Below are 25,088 nucleotides of genomic sequence, written 5' to 3'. Positions count from 1 at the left end.
GGAAATTCAGTTCACAGGATACTCGAAGATCAATCAATTCCAAGCACCACGAACATTCATTATTATATGGCTATTATTATTGCTGAGCTCAGGGGAGGAGTGCTCATGATCTATGTTACACGGATACTCCAAGGAGGGTGACGTATCCGTATCCGATACTCGTCGGATACGCGGATACGGATACTCGGATACACCATTTTAGTAGGTTTTGTTTTGAGAAAGTGTGTATCCGCGTATCCGATACGTATTGTATCCGATACTCGTACCCGTACTCGTGTAACGTAGCCCATGATGATGCTAGTACTATACGTGGTATATCAATTTTCTTGCTTGATGCTAGAGAAGACCAAGCTCTAAATCTTCTCATAAACAAGAGTATCGTACTCTTTTTGCAATGGCAATAATAAGATCATTGATTTAATTAAGGATTGTTTGATCATATACAGCTAATAACATTTATAGCTATTGAAAATTAGCTAAGGTTTCTGGTTGGATCCACAGCTGATAAGTTAGTTAATATCTTAGCTATCACCTGGCTAACAATAATTAGTTATTAGTTGATTTCTCCTAGCTAACATAATTAACAATAATTAGTTGGATGGATTCAAATAGAGCTATAGTTAAACTAGTAGGCACAAGCAACCAAACAGAGCCTTAATTGATATAGATAGGAATGGAGTGTTTCCTTCTGCTTTATAGGTCAACGAGTCACATGAGTTTCTTTTCGATGAAAATACATTTTTGGCATAAAATTTAGCAATTTAGACCTATTTGCATAAGCACAAGTCTTGGATACGAAAGTATAAAATGTCTAATAACATGGGTTGAGGTTGCATTTAAGGTGTATATATCTATAAAACTACACGTCTATAGAGGGAGAATACACAAATTTTCTAGTCCTTGCTATCTACGAAGGGAGAATAACACTATTATTGTTGTAGCTTTTTTATTTGTAATAACCCCTTGACTTCCACTTGACACCTCTATTGGCTGATGTGGGGACCCCACCACGTGTTTTGACACCTATGTACCTGCACGTTGTGCGAATGTTACATTTGACCTTACCTTAGGTGTGCTACACTGTCGACGAAAGCTGGTCGGCAGTTGTCACACCCATATTTTAAGAACAAAATAGGATGCATAAAAGACTCATATGTGCCCCAGGAATAGTCGCACACATAAGTAGACAAATCTCAATTGTACCATTGCAGTGTTTATTACATAGCGGAACATAATAAATCACATAGTCTTACACAAAAATGATAATAATATTAAACAACGCTCTCGACGGAAGCTCCACACAGGGACACTGTTGACTGGTTGACTCCAAACCTAGTACTCATAACGATAATCCTCATTCCAGTCACCTTCATTATCATATCCTGAGGTGTTGGGAAATTGCAAGAGTGAGCACATATCGTACTCAACAAGTATAACCAGGGGTTCATGAGGCTCAAATAGCTGACACTGGTTTGACTGCATTTAGCTTTTAATAGTTGATAGCATATTTAATCATTGGATAGCAAATGTCAAGGTAGCATAATTAAATCCCATAACCACATGATCAATGTATACAAGAATTAAGAATAACACATATAAACAACGTAATAAACCATCATTTATTATCATTATTCACATTCATCAGTGTCCATCTATTCCGTCAGTTTTCCGGGCCGCCCGTATCCGTGGGCACGGCTAGTATACCAGATTTAACACTCTGCAGAGGTTGTACATCTTTACCCATGAGTCGTGATTTACCCTTTTGCCCGAGGTGATCAGCCTCTTAACCCACTACCAAGGAAGGTCGGCAGGGTTCACTATGAAGTCTTTCAAAGGTTCGTCTAACATGTTAGGGCCGCAAGGTTTCCTTTGCGCGCAGATATAGATACCCCCCTTCCGAATGGCACAATGACGCGCAGCCTATACACATAGGGACAGGGGCTCGCACTATACCCAAAACGGTTCAGCCCCTCCGCCCTTTCGGGTAACCGCTAACAAGCTAGAAAAGCTTACTCATACTTGACTAAAGCCAGAGCCATATAGCCCTCATGGTTGTACGAGTTGTCCCAGCTTTTGCCAAGGGATAAGTCCTTATGGAGGGTCAAGATCAATCCAGCAAAAGCCAGAGTTCTTTCCACCCTTTATATTCAAGTTGCTATAAAGCTTATTTTATTGTTTATTGCATATTCAATATTCATGTTACAAGATCATGGATTAATAATCAAGCACTAGCAAGAACTACCCAAATGCATATCCAAATAGGTAACAAGGAATTCAGGATAACAATCATCTATGATTTTGCTAAGGTCATCAAGGTGGACACATGCATATGATAAATATTGTATTAATTGTGTATAGGTAACAAGGATAATCCCAAGTTATACTTGCCTTGATCAAAGCTCTCCTGAGCCTGCTGGTCTTCAAAGACTTGATCTTGCTCACCAACGTATCGCTCACCGTCTATACCCGATCATCACAACAACACGCAATCCAATGTAGACAATCATACACGAAGCAAATAAGCTAAAATTAGAACAATACACCAAACAGTGGTAAATAAAAGATAAAAGTTTATAAAAATATTCTACGCAGCGCTACGATCACACAAACGTAAAGTTCACGAAAATCGGAATTAAAACGTAGAAGATATGAATTTTCTAAGATTTCCTATAGGTAAATAATTAATTAAATGCTACTGCAGAAATAAAAAGTTTCAAAACAGTAAACTAATATTTCTAACATGTAGAGCATAAAATTACGAACCTAACGCAATTTGAATGGATAAAAACGGAGTTAAAATGACCACTTTATGGGCAAAACTAATTCAATGGCAGTTTTGTAAATATCTGAAAACGTCTTTCAGCACAGCCCGCCGGTTTCCAGCTCCGGCACGGTGGCGCGCCATGGGCGCCACCCGGAGCTCGTCGGCGCACAGTGACTTCCCGTTTCCGAGCACCGTTTCGAGAAAGAAAAACTCCGGGATGACGAGCAGCTCACCGCGAAGTCGACTGCGTCCTCGGTTCGGTCCAAAAGGGAGTAGGAGGAGCGCGCGGCGGTGGCAGTTCGACTCCAAGCTCGGCGGGATCTCGAACTCGGCGAAGAGCGGCGTCTAGGGCTTGGTTTCGCGGCGGGTTTGAAGCAACGGAGCGCGACCGACGTCTAAGACCTTTATAGGGGCTTGCGGCGCACGGAAATCGATCCGCGTATCACGGGATTGATTCGGTGATTTCCACCGAGTCCGGCTCGAAGACGCTCGAGGAAGAGGATTGGAGCGCTGACGTGCGGGGCCCAGCTGGCGGTGGGAGAAGAGAATGGGCCCGCTCGTCATCCACACAGAGAGAGAGGGAAAACGCGCGGGTCGGCCTGGCGCCTGGTGGGCCGCGCAAGCAGGCCGGAGGGGGAGGAGGAGCGCGGGGGGGTTTCTGGGCTGCGGCCTGGTTTTCCTTTTTTTTTTCTTTTCTTTTCTGGTTTCAAAACCAATTATAAACATTTTTAAAAGCATTTAAATTCAGTTAGTAGCTTGTTCAAAATCACTCATCTCAAAAATAAAATGCACCAGCATGATTAACACACAATTGTTGCTAAGCCTTATAATAAATTTTATTTTAAAGAAAAATATTATTCTTCCTATATTCTCATGAGCACAAAAATACAACATTAAATCATTTTTCACCTATTTCAAAGGTTGCAAATTTTTTGGGTGTTACAATTCTACCCCCCTTAAAAGAATCTCGTCCTCGAGATTGAACGGTGCTTACTCGAATAGATATGAGTATGACTTCCTCAGATCATCCTCTCTTTCCCAAGTTGCCTCTGCTTCCGAATGTCGATTCCACTGTACTTTGCACATTCTGATGACCCGACTTCTGGTGACTCTCTCAGCTGTCTCCAATATTTTGACCGGATACTCCTCATAAGTGAGATCACCTTTAACAGAAAGTTCTTCCAATGGTAATTGCTCCTCAGGTACACGCAAACACTTCTTGAGTTGTGACACATGGAACACATCGTGCACGCCAGATAAACTTTCAGGCAACTCTAACTGATACGCTACTTCTCCACACCTTTGCAAAACTTTAAACGGACCAACATACCTTGGAGCTAGCTTTCCCTTCATATTAAACCTCTTCACACTCCGCATAGGTGACACTTTTAGATAGACATAATCACCTTCCTCGAAAGCTAGTTCTCTCCTACGTGTATCTGCATAACTTTTCTGACGAGACTGAGCAACTCTCAGATTATCCCGGATGGTTCGCACTTGTTGTTCTGCATGTCTAAGCACATCCGTACCAAACACCTGAGTTTCTCCTGTCTGATTCCAAAACAAAGGTGTCCTGCACTTCCGACCATATAGTGCCTCGAACGGTGCCATCTTAAGACTTTGTTGATAGCTGTTGTTGTAGGAGAATTCTGCATATGGCAAACTCTTATCCCAACTAGTCCCATACTGCAAGGCACAAGCTCTCAACATATCTTCCAATATCTGATTGATCCTCTCAGTCTGTCCATCTGTCTGTGGATGATACGCGGTACTGAAATTCAACTTGGTTCCCAATGAGTCATGCACTGCTTTCCAAAAAATAGAGGTAAACTGAGTGCCTCTATCAGATACAATCTTCTTAGGCACTCCATGCAAACAAACTATCCGCTCCATATACAACTCTGCTAGTCGAGCTCCTGAATCAGTGGTTTTGACTGGCAAGAAGTGAGCAACTTTAGTCAATCGATCCACTATTACCCATATTGAATCATATCCTCTCTGTGTACGAGGTAAACCCACTATAAAATCCATGCCTACTTCTTCCCACTTCCACTCAGGAATCTTCATTGGTTGCAATAGTCCAGCTGGCCTCTGGTGTTCAGCCTTCACTCGCTGACAAGTATCACACAAAGCAACATATTCGGCCACATCTCTCTTTAAGCCATACCACCAGTACTTCTGTTTCAGATCTAGATACATCTTAGTACTACCAGGATGAATGGAATATGCTGACTCATGAGCCTCTCTCAGAATCATATCACGTATAGCCTTCACTTCTGGAACGCATATCCTTTTTCCAAACCATAGTACACCATTGTCATCTATTCTGAATCCTGGTGCTTTTCCTAGTACCACATTCTGTGCTATCTCCTTCAGCTTCTCATCTTCCAACTGTCCTTTCAATATCTCTTCCTCTAGAGTAGGAGTGACCTCAATCTCCATAGCATTTACTACGATTCCCAAGTTCAAATATGCAAATTCAGCACACAACTCTTCAGATTCAGGTGTCGCCCGAAGCTCATTAGCATGTTTCTTTCTGCTAAGTGCATCGGCTACGACGTTCGCCTTCCCAGGATGATAATGCACTTCCAAATCATAATCCTTTATCAGTTCCAACCATCTTCGTTGCCTCAAGTTCAAGTCGGTCTGGGTGAAGATATACTTCAAACTCTTATGATCAGTATATATGTCACTTTTATGCCCAATCAAATAGTGTCTCCAAATCTTGAGTGCATGAACCACAGCTGCTAACTCCAAATCATGAGTAGGATAATTCAGTTCATGTTTCCTCAACTGTCTGGATGCATAAGCAACAACTCTACCTTCTTGCATAAGAACACAACCCAAACCCAGACGAGAAGCATCACAATAGATAGAGAAACTCTTACTCAGATCTGGCAATACCAACACAGGTGCAGTAGTCAATCTCTTCTTAAACTCCTCAAAACTAGCTTGACACTTATCAGACCATACAAACTTAGCATTCTTCTCTAACAAAGCAGTCATAGGCTTTGCAAGTTTTGAGAACCCTTCAATGAATCTACGATAGTAACCAGCTAGACCAAGAAAACTGCGAATTTCGCTTACATCTGTAGGTGGTTTCCAATTCAACACATCTTTCACCTTACTAGGATCCACTGCAATACCACCATTAGAGACAACATGACCAAGAAAAGAAACTTCCTCCAACCAAAACTCGCATTTACTACGCTTAGCATACAGCTTATGTTCTCTAAGTTTCTGTAAGACCAATCTCAGATGTTCAGCATGTTCTTCCTTGGTTTTAGAGAATACCAGAATATCATCAATAAAGACCACCACGAACTTATCAAGATACTCCATAAATACTTTATTCATCATGTACATAAAGTAAGCTGGTGCATTGGTCAAACCAAAAGACATAACTGTATACTCATATAACCCATACCTTGTTGTGAAAGCTGTCTTTGGTATATCTGAATTCCGAATCTTCAATTGATGATAACCAGAACGCAAATCAATCTTAGAGAACACACAAGCACCTCTTAGTTGATCAAACAAGTCATCAATCCTAGGCAATGGGTATTTGTTCTTGATAGTAACCTCATTAAGTGACCGATAATCCACACACATCCGCTGACTACCATCCTTCTTATCAACAAAGATAACTGGTGCACCCCATGGTGATGAACTAGGGCGAATGAACCCTTTATCTTGCAATTCCTTAATTTGTTTCTTAAGTTCTTCTAGTTCATTAACCCCCATTCTATATGGTCTTTTAGCTATGGGTGCAGTACCAGGTAGTAATTCAATAATAAATTCAATGTCTCGGTCAGGTGGCATACCTGGCAATTCATCTGGAAAGACATCCGGAAACTCATCCACTACCAAATTCTGAGGATCAACATCTTCATTCAGTTGGTTCACCTTGGCTGTGAGTGGTGCTTGCACTGTTACATTAACACTGATTCGTTCTCCCTTTGGTGTTGTCAGAGCCACTACTCTCTCTTTGCAATTAATATTTGTTTCATGTTGCTTCATCCAATCCAAACCCAAGATCACATCTATGCCTGAAGTTCTCATAACCATGGGACTGATAGGAAAATCTACCCCCCTTAAAGAAAGACTTGCTGAGGGGCAACATAAAGAAACTGGTATAGTCCCACCCGGTGAATTAACTAGCATAGGAGTTTTCATTGCAACTAGTGGAAGGCTATGAACTCTAACAAATGCTTGTGATATGAATGTATGCGAAGCTCCAGAATCAAATAAAACTGTAGCAGGGATAGAGTTGATGCTGAACGTACCCATCATGATCTCTGGTCCCTCCTGAACTGTCTCTGTAGCCACATTATTCACTGTTGCCGCATAAGCAGTAGACTTCTGGTTGTTGTTCGGCTTGTTGAGCTTCTCCGGGCAATCATATGACATGTGTCCCTCTTTCCCACAACGGAAACACCTGGTAGGAGTGTTAGAAGCACTTCTTTTTGTGGAGTTGGCATTTGAGTTTCCTGAGCGAGGTGTCTGCTGACCATGCTGCTGTTGATTGTAGTTACGTTGTTGGAATGAAGGACGTTGGTTCCCACTCTGCGACTGATTCTGGAAACGCTGGGGTTGCTGGTTACGGTTCCACTGACTAACTGGTCCCTGGAACCTCTGCTGATGGCCTTGATGAGAACTGAAACGCTGACGGTTGTTGCTCCCAGATCCTTGTACCAGCATCCTTCTCTTCTTATCCTGACTCTTCCGCATATTATCAAGCACGATAGCACGATTCACAAGAGCTTGAAAGGTAGGATAAGTGTTTCCTGCCAGCTGCAACCTGAGTTCATAGTACAAGCCTTTCATGAACAAGCGCTGCTTATCAGCATCTTCCCTGACTTCATTCGGGGCATAACGAGCCAACTGTTCAAACGTGTCATGATATTCTGCCACTGTCATGGAGCCCATCCGGAGTGATCTGAATTCTTCCTGTTTGAGCTCCATCATTCCCTCATTTATGTGTCGAGCTCTGAAGTCCCTACAGAATTCCAGCCATGTGACAGGAGGAGCATTGTTGGGACGAGCAGCTTGATACGACTCCCACCATGTCTGAGCTGCACCTTGAAGCTGTCCAGAAGCATACAACACCTTCTCCAAGTCATTGCACTGTGCTATGTTTAGCTGCCTCTCCACAGCACGTAACCAATCATCTGCCTCCATGGGATCAGCTGAGTGTGTAAATACCGGAGGTCTTCCCTTCATAAACTCTCCACGCTTGTCCCTCACATGAACAGGTGGTGGTGTTGGTGGAGGTTGTTGCTGCAGGTGCTGCATGAAAACGTGCATCATCTGATTTTGGGTTTGCATGAGTTCCTCCACGGTGATTGGGGCATTGCCACCATTGCCATTGTCATTGCCATTGCCACGGCCTCTGCCTCTGCCTCTTCCCCTTGCTGCCATCTGCATTCCAAGGTATATAAACACATCTTAGTAATGTCCAACATGACAATTACAAGAGTTAACTGAGTCTGAAATTTTCTGGGTAACATCCAACATCAGCAGATCAGAAAATCAGTAATATCTCGAGTTCCAGAATTCAAAAGGATACATGCTGTACATCGTTGGAAAGATAAAGAAATTGTCTACAACTTTCATTTAGGTCATATTACCAGATTCCAACGTGAGGTTAACCAAAACTGGGTACAACCGAAACTGTTCCAGAATTCCAGACTGCGCAGAAACCTCAACTTTAAACAGTCATAACTCACAGCTCATAATAGATAATATGGTCATTCTGGCGGCATTGGAAATATATGAAAGTCTACTTTTTCCCAGAAAAATTTGATGAACATTGCACGAGCAGAATTTGATTTATTCCAGAATCATTGCAGACTGCTCCAGAAAACAGCAAAAGACAGAAACAGGATATGACCCCAACCCACTATTTATTCATGTTCTTACTTAAGGTTCTTAACTAGGGAACTTGTGGACATGCCCACAAAGTCCCAGCACTCATTACAAAAATCCAAATCACACATATTCATAATAACAAATCAGCAAGCACACCAAGTTCATGCCACAATAGCAAAAGACTCGAAATACTCGTAAACTACTAACGTTCCTATTACATATGGGTTCTTTTCTATTCCTCGGGTGCAGCATCCTTCAAGATGGGTTCAACATGCAGCCTCTTATGAAGTTTGGGGCGGCCTAACTCCGCTCGAAGGTCATCCGCTTCCCTTTGCTCTTTCTCCAACAGCTTCCTCTCACGGTGTAGTTCATTCTCCAACTCTATCACCTTGAGTGTCAGCTCATAAGTCAACTCCACTTGTGCTTGAAGCTTTGGTTGTGAAGCATCTGCAACTTCTATGGCCCAAGTCATCTTCTCTGGTACAAAGCGAGGATAGTGGTATGTTGCATTATACTGAACATCCTCAAAACGTCTACCACGGTAAAAGACCAAGGCCTGGTAAGCTGCATCTGCCATGCTCTCTCTCATCGTGTCCCGGCTGATTCGAGCGATGTGTTTTGATTCCACCTTTCGAATCCCCTTGGTGGCATCCAGTGTCTTGACTATCAGCTCTGCAACCCAAAGTGATCTCCTCAGCGGGTGTTTGTGCTCAGTGCAGTTATACTCCAGTGTGGCTTGCAAATCCGGGTAATGGTGTTTCAATGTTAACACCAAATTCTCATGGAAGAAGGCCTTGGGATCTGCTTCTGGAATCCACAGCTCAGTAGTCCATCCCATCCTTGCATTAGCAGACTGTGGTGGAGGTAGATCTTGCATCTCCTCATCCTCAGGTCCTTCCTCCTGAGCTTCCACCCTTGATTCCTCATCCTCCAGCTCAGGAACTCCATCCACACGTTGTCCTCCTAGGTTGAACATGGCACGGTACTCCTCAGCAGCCATGCGTGCAGCACTGCGGGTACGAGGCGGCATCTACAAAAAGTTTTTAGACATAGATCAGATGGATGCAATAATTTCACAATAGAGCAAGATAGAGGAGCATAAACTTTTAGCAAATAACAAGACCATAGTGGGAAGCATGAAGTAAGTAAAGTAAGGACCTAAATTTTTGACCCTTTGCTAACTAGGTTTGCGTCCTACAGTCAACAAAGCTCTGATACCAATTTGTCACACCCATATTTTAAGAACAAAATAGGATGCATAAAAGACTCATATGTGCCCCAGGAATAGTCGCACACATAAGTAGACAAATCTCAATTGTACCATTGCAGTGTTTATTACATAGCGGAACATAATAAATCACATAGTCTTACACAAAAATGATAATAATATTAAACAACGCTCTCGACGGAAGCTCCACACAGGGACACTGTTGACTGGTTGACTCCAAACCTAGTACTCATAACGATAATCCTCATTCCAGTCACCTTCATTATCATATCCTGAGGTGTTGGGAAATTGCAAGAGTGAGCACATATCGTACTCAACAAGTATAACCAGGGGTTCATGAGGCTCAAATAGCTGACACTGGTTTGACTGCATTTAGCTTTTAATAGTTGATAGCATATTTAATCATTGGATAGCAAATGTCAAGGTAGCATAATTAAATCCCATAACCACATGATCAATGTATACAAGAATTAAGAATAACACATATAAACAACGTAATAAACCATCATTTATTATCATTATTCACATTCATCAGTGTCCATCTATTCCGTCAGTTTTCCGGGCCGCCCGTATCCGTGGGCACGGCTAGTATACCAGATTTAACACTCTGCAGAGGTTGTACATCTTTACCCATGAGTCGTGATTTACCCTTTTGCCCGAGGTGATCAGCCTCTTAACCCACTACCAAGGAAGGTCGGCAGGGTTCACTATGAAGTCTTTCAAAGGTTCGTCTAACATGTTAGGGCCGCAAGGTTTCCTTTGCGCGCAGATATAGATACCCCCCTTCCGAATGGCACAATGACGCGCAGCCTATACACATAGGGACAGGGGCTCGCACTATACCCAAAACGGTTCAGCCCCTCCGCCCTTTCGGGTAACCGCTAACAAGCTAGAAAAGCTTACTCATACTTGACTAAAGCCAGAGCCATATAGCCCTCATGGTTGTACGAGTTGTCCCAGCTTTTGCCAAGGGATAAGTCCTTATGGAGGGTCAAGATCAATCCAGCAAAAGCCAGAGTTCTTTCCACCCTTTATATTCAAGTTGCTATAAAGCTTATTTTATTGTTTATTGCATATTCAATATTCATGTTACAAGATCATGGATTAATAATCAAGCACTAGCAAGAACTACCCAAATGCATATCCAAATAGGTAACAAGGAATTCAGGATAACAATCATCTATGATTTTGCTAAGGTCATCAAGGTGGACACATGCATATGATAAATATTGTATTAATTGTGTATAGGTAACAAGGATAATCCCAAGTTATACTTGCCTTGATCAAAGCTCTCCTGAGCCTGCTGGTCTTCAAAGACTTGATCTTGCTCACCAACGTATCGCTCACCGTCTATACCCGATCATCACAACAACACGCAATCCAATGTAGACAATCATACACGAAGCAAATAAGCTAAAATTAGAACAATACACCAAACAGTGGTAAATAAAAGATAAAAGTTTATAAAAATATTCTACGCAGCGCTACGATCACACAAACGTAAAGTTCACGAAAATCGGAATTAAAACGTAGAAGATATGAATTTTCTAAGATTTCCTATAGGTAAATAATTAATTAAATGCTACTGCAGAAATAAAAAGTTTCAAAACAGTAAACTAATATTTCTAACATGTAGAGCATAAAATTACGAACCTAACGCAATTTGAATGGATAAAAACGGAGTTAAAATGACCACTTTATGGGCAAAACTAATTCAATGGCAGTTTTGTAAATATCTGAAAACGTCTTTCAGCACAGCCCGCCGGTTTCCAGCTCCGGCACGGTGGCGCGCCATGGGCGCCACCCGGAGCTCGTCGGCGCACAGTGACTTCCCGTTTCCGAGCACCGTTTCGAGAAAGAAAAACTCCGGGATGACGAGCAGCTCACCGCGAAGTCGACTGCGTCCTCGGTTCGGTCCAAAAGGGAGTAGGAGGAGCGCGCGGCGGTGGCAGTTCGACTCCAAGCTCGGCGGGATCTCGAACTCGGCGAAGAGCGGCGTCTAGGGCTTGGTTTCGCGGCGGGTTTGAAGCAACGGAGCGCGACCGACGTCTAAGACCTTTATAGGGGCTTGCGGCGCACGGAAATCGATCCGCGTATCACGGGATTGATTCGGTGATTTCCACCGAGTCCGGCTCGAAGACGCTCGAGGAAGAGGATTGGAGCGCTGACGTGCGGGGCCCAGCTGGCGGTGGGAGAAGAGAATGGGCCCGCTCGTCATCCACACAGAGAGAGAGGGAAAACGCGCGGGTCGGCCTGGCGCCTGGTGGGCCGCGCAAGCAGGCCGGAGGGGGAGGAGGAGCGCGGGGGGGTTTCTGGGCTGCGGCCTGGTTTTCCTTTTTTTTTTTTCTTTTCTTTTCTGGTTTCAAAACCAATTATAAACATTTTTAAAAGCATTTAAATTCAGTTAGTAGCTTGTTCAAAATCACTCATCTCAAAAATAAAATGCACCAGCATGATTAACACACAATTGTTGCTAAGCCTTATAATAAATTTTATTTTAAAGAAAAATATTATTCTTCCTATATTCTCATGAGCACAAAAATACAACATTAAATCATTTTTCACCTATTTCAAAGGTTGCAAATTTTTTGGGTGTTACAGCAGTCTACCTTGGGGTATGCCCACGGTAGTAGTTTATCGGTAGACGGTGCGCAAGCTACGAACTTGATGGTGACACAAGACACAGACAAAGTTTTTTATCCAGGTTCGGCCGCCGTGTGGGCGTAATACCTACGTCCTGCATCTGATTGTATTGGATTGTGTTGAGAGATAATGTGTATGACCTGTTCTCTAGGGGACCTCTGCCCCTCCTTATATATCGTGAAGGGACAGAGTTACAAGTAAACTATCCTATTTGGTACAATATCTTGTAGCCTTACGGTGCACGCCGACCAGTCGTGCGTCGTACGTCTTCATTCTGTGGGCCGAGCCACCTCTGATGGTGCGGCCCATATAGGCCCATGAGGGTATAGGGGTTTATACTCCCACAGCTAGTCCCCGAGCATCATGTATTGTGATGTAACACGTCGTCTTGAGCTTCTTCGATCAGTGAGGCTTGACGTCTTCAATAAGCAGGAAAGTCGTCCAAACAGTTGCAACGGTATTTTGACCGACTCAAAAGACAGTTGATCAACACTGACATCGAAGAAGCAGGTTGTTCGAAGAATGCATGGTGCTCTTAATCAAAAAAGATTTCTTTCCTGGTGAAGTGTGCCCACTTTACTTTTCTGAAAAGTATAGCCTTTCAAAAAGCAAGCATATTCACCGCAAGGTGAAGTGTGCCTACTTAGTCCCCGAGCCTGGTAGTAGGTGACGTAGGCACGTGGTGCCAGGGTCAAAAGAAAAGTCCTCAAAGAAATTCTGAAACTGAGATGCATCGCCAGATGTATCGTACCGATGTAGTCCCCGAGCTTGCTGGAAGGCGAAGTATGAGCCTTGTAGCAAGGTCTAAAAAATTAAAATTATCCATAACTGAGAAAAGCAATCCCCAAGCCGTGGTTGGAGAGTAATCGAAGCAAGTCCCGAGCACAGCGCAGGGAGATGATTGATGAGTCTCCGAGCACGGCATAGAGACTGGTCGACCAGTCCGCGAGCATGGTTGGGAACGTAAACGTGCTCGGTGGTCGGCACAGTCCCCGAGCACGGCGTATGGACTGGTAGACAAGTCCCCGAGCGTGGTTGAGAACGCGTATGGACTGGTAGACAAGTCCCCGAGCGTGGTTGAGAACGTAAACGTGTTCGGTGGTCGGTACAGTCTTCGAGCACAGCGTAGAGACTAGTCGACAAGTCCCCGAGCGTGGTTGGGAACGTGAACGTGCTCGGTGGTCGGAGCAGTCCCCGAGCACAGCGTAGGGAATAGTCGACGAGTCCCCGAGCGTAGCTTGTTGACTCGGTCAAACTCCTGAAAAATAAATATAGAGAATAGGTAGTATATGATGTATAAATAAACTCTAGATAAAAAATCAGCACTGAGATAAGTTTTAGATTTTTTATTATAAAATTAGCACGAGTAGTTAATCATCCTAAAGCTTGTACCAGCTCTGGTCTAGCCGACAATCTGCATGAGGTGCGGAACCTAGGCACGCGTAGGATTGCCAGCCTCGCCAGAGAGCTACTGCCGACCACCCGAAACGCAGAGGGCGGATCTCATGCACGTGTAGGGAGGAGTCGGAGACAGTACCAGCTCTGGAAAACTCGTGTAGGAGAAAAAACTAGTCGGCTAACCAAAAAGTTGTTTTGAAGGATAATAAAAAATATTATGCCAAAAATAAATAAAATATTAGAAGTGTACTTATCTTTGGACAAAAGTCTGGTCGGTGGTGACAAAATTGTTCGTCCTTCGAGCTTTTTGACTTGTAGTCATGACGGTGGTCGCGGTTGTCGTAGCGCCGTTCTTCGCGGCGATTATTATTGCGACTGGTGGTCAGAGCAAGTAGGCCAAACAACTTGGTCGTTAGCCCGAGCAGGTCGATGTCGTCGATCTGCCCCTCTTTGTAGTAGGGAAGCAGGTGACGCATCGTCGGCGTGGTCGGAGACGTTGCTGGAGTAGTCGGAGTCGTAGCCAGCGTGGTTGAAGCCGCCGCCGACGTCGATGAAGAAGTGGTTGACGCAGATCGGATCTACACCTCCTCTGTCTCCGTGGTCGTGGCGGTGAAGCTGTTGAAGCTGACGGTGAACGTGAAGTCGCCCGCCATGGCCACAAAGTCGGGGATGATGACCATCTTGTTCGTCGGGAGAGCTGTACGCACACCCCCTACCTGGCGCGCCACTGTTGACGAAAGCTGGTCGGCAGTCTACCTTGGGGTATGCCCACGGTAGTAGTTTATCGGTAGACGGTGCGCAAGCTACGAACTTGATGGTGACACAAGACACGGACAAGGTTTTTATCCAGGTTCGGCCGCCGTGTGGGCGTAATACCTACGTCCTGCGTCTGATTGTATTGGATTGTGTTGAGAGATAATGTGTATGACCTGTCCTCTAGGGGACCCCTGCCCCTCCTTATATATCGTGAAGGGACAGAGTTACAAGTAAACTATCCTATTTGGTACAATATCTTGTAGCCTTGCGGTGCACGCCGACCAGTCGTGCGCCGTACGTCTTCATTCTGTAGGCCGAGCCACCTCTGATGGTGCGGCCCATATAGGCCCATGAGGGTATAGGGGTTTATACCCCCACATACACTTGCATAGTTTTATTCGTAATGCTCGCCACCTATTTTATCGATTACTCCCTCCATACTAAAATACCTGACGTTTTAGACTCCCATGCAGTTTTCATAAAACCAGACGTTCCAGTGAGATAGAGGTGGCCTTGGACTCGTTTACCTCTCGCCATGCTATTCTCGCAGGCTCTCGCGTGGTTCTAGGCGCCTCGATTCTCCCATGCAATTAATCGTGAGCGTGGTCCTTGCGGCGCTTGCTCCCTGGCCGGACCCACCATGCAATTAATCGAGAGTGTGGTCCTCGCAGCGCCCGCCTGGTCCCTCACTGCACCACGCTGCAAAATACCAATGCAAAATGAAAAAGTGAGATTGCCAGGACTCGAACCTAGGACGCAGCACTGAAGCTGCCATGCACTAGCCGGTTGAGGTAGTTATCTTTCTCGTATAGAGAGCAACTACAGCTTTATTTATTAGGGGCAAAGAAGGAAAACTAACCCCTAATTAATCACTCCTTGGTTACCACAATCATGTCCTAAAAGTCAGTTTTTTAGTATGGATGGAGTAAATGTTAGTTGTGCATTTGTTCGCAAACCTATGGCGCTACAAGAATTATAGTTTGCCACAGTCACATGGATCAAAGATGGGTCAGAGGAAGTAGGGTGTTTTTCTAATACGCCAAACAATTAATTAGGGAGAATGAAGGTGTATCTCCTCCATGAAAACATATTTTTGGCACAAAATTTAGTAGCTTAGATGTATTTGCATAAGCATAATATATGAAACACTTACTAATTTTCATAGTATTGGTTATGATTAGGATACCATATATTGGAGAACTTGTTTTTCCTGAAAATGTCATACTCTCCATATGATATTGGAGCATTGGACACAAAAGTATAAATGTCCAATAACAAAGATTAAGAATTATGTTGTACATTAACAGATCTCTACACTACACAGAGGGAGACTACGTAAATGTCCTAGTCCACCTTGTCTAGTTTGATTAGATACCACACCATTGCTATTGTAGGCTTGTAACTCTTCCCTTTCTAACCCCATAACTTCCACTTGAGGCTTGTACTAACTATCGTGGGGCCCCACCATGTGTTCTGGCACCTATGTGCCTACACATTGTGCCAAAACTACTATTTGCTTTATGAATGAACCTTAGGCATGCTAAACTCATGTAGTTTTGCCCTTGATGCTTGACATCTATTTCCTCATTTAAATGTTCATTGTTGGATTATTTTGTTTGCCAACCCACAACACCATTAGAATTATGATCATTAGAGTCATATGACCAAATATCAAACCGAGGGAGTTGATTATTTTTCTTATATATATTGATAGATATAGTAGAGGTTGTTTTTCCTAGAAACCCAATACTTCAAATGTGACTCTGGAGCCTTGGATACCAAAGTATAAATGTCTAATAACCTCAACTGAGAATAGATTTAAGGTGTACCTCCGTAAAACTCAAATCTACTGAGGGGGTAGTATGCAAATGTCCGAGTCTGTGCGATCTAGGGGCTATCACACCATCGTTGCTATAGCTCTTAAGTTTCTAACCATGTGACTTCCACTTGATGTTTCTACCAACTGACGTGTTCTAGCACTTATGTGCCTATAGACTGTGTCAATGCAACCATTTGTTTCATGATCATACCCTAGGCCTGCTAAACTGGCGTAGTTTTGTCTGTAATGTTCGACATCCATTTCCTCGACTAAATGTCTACTACTGGTTTTGTTCGCAAAACCTGAGGTGCCATCAAAATTACGTTCACTAGAGCCATATGAACAGAGAACAATTAGAGACAATGGTGATGTACCCTTTCATATGAAGACACAAGTTTGGCACGGATTTAATAGTTTAGATCTATTTTCATAGACGCAATATATGAAACACCAAGTTTTCCATAGTATGTGTTACAATTATGCTATACTATATATTAATAAATGATGTGGGAGGTTGTTTTTCCTAAAATTCCAATACTCCAAATGTGACACTGGAGCCTAGGATATCAAAGTAATAATGTCTAATAACCTAGATTGAGAGTAGATTTAAGGTGTACCTATGTAAAACCCTACATCTATGCAGGGCTAACACACAGATGTCATAGTCCTCAGTGTCTTTTGGCTACTATATCATTATTACTATAGCTCTTCCACTTCTAACCATGTTACTTCCACTTGACGCTATCGACTGATGTGGGGACCAACACATGTTCTAGCGGCTATGTGCCTACACATTGCGCCAAGGCTACCGTATGCTTCGTGACCCGTACATTTGGCATGCTAAACTCATGTAGTTTTGTCCGCAAAGCCTGACGTCCGTTTTCTTGATTAATTGTCCGATGTTGGTTTTGTTCGCCAAACTTGTGGCGCCGTCATAATAATGTTTACTAGAGTCACGTGACCGAAGATCGATCTGAGGAGGTCAGGTATTTTTCTTATACGCCAAACAATTAATTAGTGCCTACACAATGTGCCAAAGGCTACAATATGCTTTGTGATCATACCTTTGGTATGCTAAACTTGTGTAGTTTTGTATATAAAACCTGACATACGTTTTCTTGATTAAATATAATGTATATGGTTGGTTTTGTTTGCAAAACCTGCGGTGTTTACTAGAGTCACGTGAGCAAAGATTGATCTAGGGGTTGGGTATTTTTCTTATATGCCAAACAATTAATTAGAGAGGAGGGAGATGTACCTTTAGCGTGAAAATGTATTTCGGCACAAAAATTAACCATTTAGATCTATTTGGAGTGTGTAATATATGGAACACTTATTTGTTCATAGTCTGGGTTACAATTATATTATACTGTATATTATATTGTGGAGATTGTTCTTCATAAAATTGCAATACTCCAAATGTGACATTGGAGTCTTGATACCAAATTATTAATTTCTAATAACATAAATTGAGAGTAGATTTAAGGTGTGCCTATGTAAAAACCTACAACTATGAAGGGAGAATACACTAATGTCATGGCCCTTGATGTGTTCTAGTTACTACACCATTATTACTATAGCTCTTTCGTTTCTAACCATGTTACTTCCACTTGACGCTATCGACTAATGTGGGGACCCATCACATGTTCCGGCAAATATATGCCTACACATTGCGCCAAGGCTAACGTATGCTTCATGACCATACCTTTGGCCCACTAAACTCGTGTAGTTTTGTCCGCAAAGCCTGGCATCCGTTTCCTTGATTAAATTTTCGCTGTTGGTTTTGTTCGCCAAACCTGCGGCGCCGTCAAAATTATGTTTACAGAGTCATGTGACCAGAGATCGATCTGAAGGGGTTGGGTATTTTTCTTATATGTAAAACAATTAATGAGAGAGAATGGAGATGTACCTTCAGTGTGAAAATTTATTTTGGCACAAAATATAACCATTTCGATCTATTTGCAAAGGCACAATATATGAAACACCTATTTTTCATAGTTTGGGTTACAATTATACTATACTATGTATTAATAAATTTTGTGGCGGTTGTTTTCATAAAATTCCAATATTCCAAATGTGGCATTAGAGCCTTGGATTCCAAAGAATTAATGTCTACTGACCAAGATTGAGAGTAGATTTAATAAGGTATACCTATGTACTCCCTCCATTCCAAATTATAAGTCACTTTGACTTTTTTGGTACATCCATTTTGTTATGCATCTAAATAAACAATATGTCTAGATACATAGTAAAATAGATGAACTAAAAAAGTCAAAGGGACTTATAATTTGAAACCGAGGGAGTAAAACTCTATACCTAGAGAGGGGTAATATGCAAATGTCCTAGTCCTCGCCGTCTTCTAACCACGTGACTTCCACTTGACGCTACTGACTGATGTGGGGACCCACCATATGTTCCAGCAGCTATGTGCCTACACATTGCGCCAAGGCTACCGTATGCTTCGTGACCGTACATTTGAAGTGCTAAACTCGTGTAGTTTTGTCCGTAAAATCCGACGCCCGTTTTCTTAATAAAATGTCCGCTGTTGGTTTTGTTCACCAAACCTGCGGCGCCGTCATAGTTATACTATAGTATATATTAATAAATAATATAGAGGTTGGTTTTCCCAAAATCCCAATACTCCAAATATGACATTAGAGCCTTGGATATCAAAGTACTAATGTCTAATAACCTAAATTGAGAGTAGATTTAAGGTGTACCTATGTAAAACTCTACATCTACCTAGGGGCAATATGCAAATGTCCTAGTCCACGCCGTCTTTCTGCCTACCCTGTGCCATTAATACTGTAGCATTTCCGTTGCTAACCCCGCGGCTTCAGCTTGACGCCTCCGTCGACTGACGGGTGGACCCCATCAGACCTCCCGGCACCTACGCGCCTGCGGACTGTGCCAGTGGCGGCCAGCCAATATATAGGGCCCGCACCCCGTCCGCGCTCTCCAAAGTTTCGTCCACCATTTCGCTCTCGCAAGCCACCGATTTGTTTACTGCTCGCTCCGGCGCGCTGCGGCGGAGCACCCGACGACAACTGAACCATGTGCGGCGGCGCGATCCTCGACGACCTCCGCGAGCCGGAGCTGCGCCGGGTCACGGACCGGGACATCTGGCAGAAGAAGAAGCCCAAGAGGGGCGGCGGCGGCGGGAGGCGCTCGTTCGCGGCGGAGGACCATGAGGACTTCGAGGCCGACTTCGCGGATTTCGAGGCTGACTCCGGCGATTCGGATTTGGAGCTCGGGGAAGGGGCTGACGACGATGTCGTCGAGATCAAGCCCTTCGCCGCCAAGGGGACTTTCTCAGGAGGTACTAGCTCAAGCTCAAGGCGGCCTATTATCTATGCTTGTAGTCTTGTATATGTATTTTTGCGTTTGGTTGGTGTAGACGATTAGAATCTAAGGTTTTCGTTGGGGAATTTGGGGGGTGGGGGGCGGTTAGGGAGTAGGTGGGTGTTTGAGGTGCGATTGGGTGGTTGGATTGGGGAGGAAGAAAGGAAACAGCTAGGGGATTGGTGTTTACTGTTTAGATATTAGATTTTGGCTTGCTAGGGGATTCTGCAACTTATTGCTTGCTAGGGGATTCTGCAGCTTATTGTCCGATTGGGGATGAAGTCTGTGGCTTTCGTTTTCAGTCGTGTTACAATTCTGGGGAGTAGGTGGGTGTTTGAGGTGCGATTGGTGGTTGGATTGGGGAGGAAGAAAGAAAAAACTAGGGGATTGATGTTTACTGTTTAGACATTAGATTTTGGCTTGCTAGGGGATTCTGCAACTTATTGCTTGCTAGGGGATTCTGCAGCTTATTGTCCGATTGGGGATGAAGTCTGTGGCTTTCGTTTTCAGTCGTGTTACAATTCTGGGAGTAGGTGGGTGTTTGAGGTGCGATTGGTGGTTGGATTGGGGAGGAAGAAAGAAAAGAACTAGGGGATTGGTGTTTACTGTTTAGACATTAGATTTTGGCTTGCTAGGGGATTCTGCAACTTATTGTCCGATTGGGGATGAAGTCTGTGGCTTTCGTTTTCATTAGTGTTACAATTCTGAAATGTTGGGCAGCATAGTCTGTTACTCTGATTTGATTCCCCAACCTGGGAGTTGAGTGAAGACAACTCGGTTCTTCGAATGTTGGATCTGGGGAGTTCCACCGTCTGTGCACTCGGATGGGGTCATGTATGATTAGTTACATTAGATGCATATTATGCCATAGTTCTGAACTCGAGGTATCACTTGATACGTCCGTAGTTTTTTTTTTGGGGTGGGGGATTGTTCTAGATTATTTTTCAACTACTCTACGTGATTTATGGTGTTGACCTTGGGCATATGATTATATATTCACATGCATATGCTGTTACATATGGTTTCTTGTATGATTGTATTTCGTTGTGAGTATTTGAGCAATGAAGAGTCATTAGGCCTGATTAATTATCCAAATGGTTGCTATTGGGCATTCCAGAGTCACTGTAGATCCTGGATCCAAAGTTTAGGAAGGTCAGATTTCTGCTCCCTTGTCTGCAAATTGATTCTCATGTGCAGTATGGTATATAGTAGAAGTTTCAGATATGATTGCATAATGATGATTTATTTGATGGTACCATGGTTGTAAAGAACCTCGGCTTTCATATTTATTGTGTTTTGAACTGTGTTTTCTTCAAATATGTAGGAGATGCACATGGAGAATATTAATTTTGGTTGTGATGTTGTTTCATAACTCAGTATGCACATATATGATTGACAGAGGCAATGATACTAAGGTTTGCTGCTTTCCTGTTTGCAGATGGTTTAAGCACCATGACTACTGCTGATTATGATGCCCCTGTTGCAAGGTCAGCCAAAAGGAAGAGAAAGAATCAATACAGGGGTATCCGCAAGCGCCCTTGGGGCAAGTGGGCTGCTGAGATCAGAGATCCTCAGAAGGGTGTTCGTGTTTGGCTTGGTACTTTCAATAGTCCTGAGGAAGCTGCAAGAGCTTATGATGCTGAAGCACGCAGGATTCGTGGCAAGAAGGCCAAGGTTAACTTTCCTGATGCACCAGCAGTTGGTCAGAAGCGCCGTTCTGGCTCAGCTTCTGCTAAAGCACCCAAGTCAAGTGTTGAACAGAAGCCTGTCGTCAAAGCACCTATGACCAACCTTGCCAACACAAATGCATCCTTCTACCAATCTGTTAACTACCCCTCCAACAATCCATTTGTTCAGCATGCCAATATGCCATTCGTTCCAGCAATGAACTTTACTGCTTCTGTTGAGGATCCTATCATGAATCTGCACTCTGACCAGGGAAGTAACTCCTTTGGCTGCTCAGACTTGGCATGGGAGAATGATACCAAGACACCAGACATCACATCCATTGCTCCTATTTCCACTATTGCTGAAGGTGATGAGTCTGCATTTGTCAACAGCAATTCAAACAGCTCAATGTTGCCTCCTGTCCTGGAGAACAGTGCTGTTGATTTCACTGATGGGCTGACAGATTTAGAATCCTATATGAGGTTTCTTCTGGATGGTGGTGCAAGTGATTCAGTTGATAGCCTTCTGAACCTTGATGGATCACAAGATGTTGGTAGCAACATGGACCTCTGGAGCTTTGATGACATGCCCATTGCCGGCGATTTCTTCTGAGGAATTTGAAGCTTGGCCATAGGAGTATGTACATAGGGACTAGGGGTAAGCATTGCGTTTGCAAATTTCTCTGAAGTTACATGCCATTTTCACTCGACTAACTTTTTGTTCCATGTTTCAGGAATAAAGACTATGGGAGATTGGGAAGCACCTGCTTGGCACCTTGGGGTAGCATATGCTCGTGTCTAGCTCAGATGCAAAAGTTGCATTCTGAAACTCTTTGGTTATCGACCTGTTCCCTATTTTAACTATCTCTGTATGAGAGCCATTTATGAGACTGAACCATTTTGTTTTCCTTTCTTTCGTTTGTTACAATATATGGTTTTAACTTTATGATTTATGAATATGTGGCAAAACATGCCTTTATATGCACTTGCTTGGGTGTTCCTCCTGCGATTCGTATTAATGTGTGTTGATTGTGTGTTGATCGATCTACCTGATGATATTTCATTTGTTGAAATTGAGTTTAACTAGTTATCTGCTGAAACTTTTATTGTACAAGCAAAAGTATTCAAGATTTCATCTTGGCATTTTGGCAAGATACTAGTTTTTTTTTGGTGTCTGCATACTCGTGCATGCTGATTTAAGATAAGGCTGTGTGAACATACATGAGGCAGGATCTCTGACGTAGTCCTTTCCTGTTGCATTTCTCATGACGTGAAAAGTGGGTGAATCGATTCGTTGTGTGTTTCCTACCGTTTTCAACGAACGCAGGATTCTTTGGTGGTTCATATATTTTGGGGGAAAAACAGGCGGGGTGTGAAAGTACCTCCCATTCTTCTTCAGATATATATATTTTTTTTGACCCGGACGAATTTTAGACCTACCCAACCTTCTGAAATGTCACTCTACTGTTGTAATTTCTAAATGGTCTCGAGAGAGTCAAATTTGCCTGCTGCTCATTTGATTTCGTCACTGTGATGCGATTACACCTTAACAACAATTGTTCAATGTTTTAAATAGCGCGCTATTTTCGCGCTATAGCGCCGCTATAGCGCCGCTATAGCGGCCAGAATAAGTCGACGCGAAGCTATACCTCATTTTTACGCTATCAGCGCTATTGGCGCTATAGCACGCTATAGCGCCGCTAAACTGAAATAGCGCCATAGCACCGCTATTTGCGTGCTATTGTTGTTTATCTGTGATCATGTTATCATGAACTTATTTGTTGTGCTGTGCTTATGCACTATGCAGTCATGCATTATGCTTATGAGTTAGTTATTTATTAAACATTTAAACTGTAAAACACCTATGATTTGTGATTGTGAAATATGATGGTTGTTTGAACTTGTTGTTGTCTATTATATATTTTGTCTATTTTCAAATAAATAGCGCGCTATAGCGCCGCTATAGCATCGCTATAACGTGGATAGCTACAGCACGCTGTTGTGTACAGCAGCCGCTATAGCGCAAATAGCATCTGGGACAGAAAGACGCTATTTTCTATAGCCCGCTATTTAAAACTTGATTGGTTCTTGATGAGTTGCTTCATTGGTTCTTGATTTGATGCTGCATATCACCACCTTGATCCTCCACCGACATATCTTTGGGAGTTCAGTTGATCTCTGTGTTGCTGGTCTTAGACCAATGTTTCGCTCTTGGTCACCATGCTTGTTGTGGGCTTGCGAGGCTCACCAGGACACATCGACGGATGGACCGACACATGGCTGCTGGGGAGGTCTACAAGGTTTTCCGGATGCCTACCAATCCTAGAACGCAGTACTACTCAACAAGGTTCCTGGATATTACAGGTTTCTAGTTTCCATCAGACGCTATCCCATCTGTGGGACTGTAGACTACAGAGGATGTAAACTAAAAGCTCACAAACTCTGTTTCTTCCATTTGGAGGCGAAGTTGTAAGGGTTGGCTCAATATATAACCACCTACATGGTATGAAACATGTCCCATTTAGTCTGACCAACAACCACCCCAAGTAAATTCTCAGAAGATACACTGAATCTTGTGTAACTAATTTCTATGGCTACAACATACATTGCTATGTGCCTACGTACCATTTAGTCTGATCAACAACCAACCCAAGTAAATTCCCAGAAGATACACTGAATCTTGTGTAACTAATTTCTATGGCTACAACATACATGGCATAGTTATTGCGATGTATTACAGTTCCTTAAAATCAGCCAAACAACCTCTAGAAGTTCAGAAATATGCTTCGTGCCTCAGAATTGTGTGTTTCCTTTTTCTTTTGATAACATCAGACTTACATGGTGGGAGTCGGCATACATAGGTGACCGCCATCAGACTTACATGGTGGGAGTCGTGTTGAATTGAGTGTCAAATGAGACAGATAACTCTGTTCTTCACACTTCACTTATACGCCTTGTTCCTTGAAGTTTTGGGAGATTGGGACAGCTTCCAAATTCTAGATGGTCTAGACAACAGTCAGATATCTGTGTATCCCACTTGACACTAATAATAATCACATGGTTTTCAAACACTAATTATAATCGAATGGTTTTCACTTAAATAACCAATCGTGCAGTAGTAGTAAAATGCACTTCCATTCAAACATGGTACAACACATCAGAGAGACCTTATCCAGCTGCCATCAGAAGCAGTCAGAACCATAAGAATGTCATGTCCAGTGCAATGATCCTTGGAACCAGAGAGTAGCTACCAGCAGTGTGTTTGACTACGATTCGGAAACTGTGAACACCAACAACCAGACACAGCTGGTGAGGAACTGCCGGTGCGTTAGTCCTAAACGTCTGAACCTATACGTGGTACATAGTAGCAGCTTTGGATTGCAAAACTCTTCCAGACGCTCCCGATGCTTCCTAGTCCTGAACTACACTCAACAATGTTCTCTTGGTTCCTCTCTTTCTCAACATTTTATACTCGCTAACTTGGTCTTTCCTTTGTTTTTAGCGAACTTATCTAGGATTCAGTTTGGTGAAAATATAGTATATATAGCCACTCAGACATGGACACATGAGACATGCTCCCGAATGGCCAACCCTGATTCA

At 43.1% G+C, this 25,088-nt stretch overlaps 1 protein-coding gene across 1 annotated transcript; it reads left to right on the top strand.

The window, feature by feature from the left end:
• Window positions 19,392–22,492, top strand: LOC8082696 (ethylene-responsive transcription factor 1). Its single transcript, XM_002454621.2, has 3 exons — window positions 19,392–19,798; window positions 21,260–22,146; window positions 22,223–22,492. Exons 1-2 carry the CDS (start codon window positions 19,534–19,536, stop codon window positions 22,099–22,101), a joined length of 1,107 nt encoding a protein of 368 aa, XP_002454666.1. The 5' UTR covers window positions 19,392–19,533; the 3' UTR covers window positions 22,102–22,146; window positions 22,223–22,492.

Source organism: Sorghum bicolor, chromosome 4 (genome assembly GCF_000003195.3).
Source record: "Sorghum bicolor cultivar BTx623 chromosome 4, Sorghum_bicolor_NCBIv3, whole genome shotgun sequence".
Classification (NCBI taxonomy): domain Eukaryota; kingdom Viridiplantae; phylum Streptophyta; class Magnoliopsida; order Poales; family Poaceae; genus Sorghum; species Sorghum bicolor.
The sequence above is the reverse complement of the archived record's forward strand: the minus strand, read 5'-3'. Positions and strand labels throughout refer to the sequence as shown.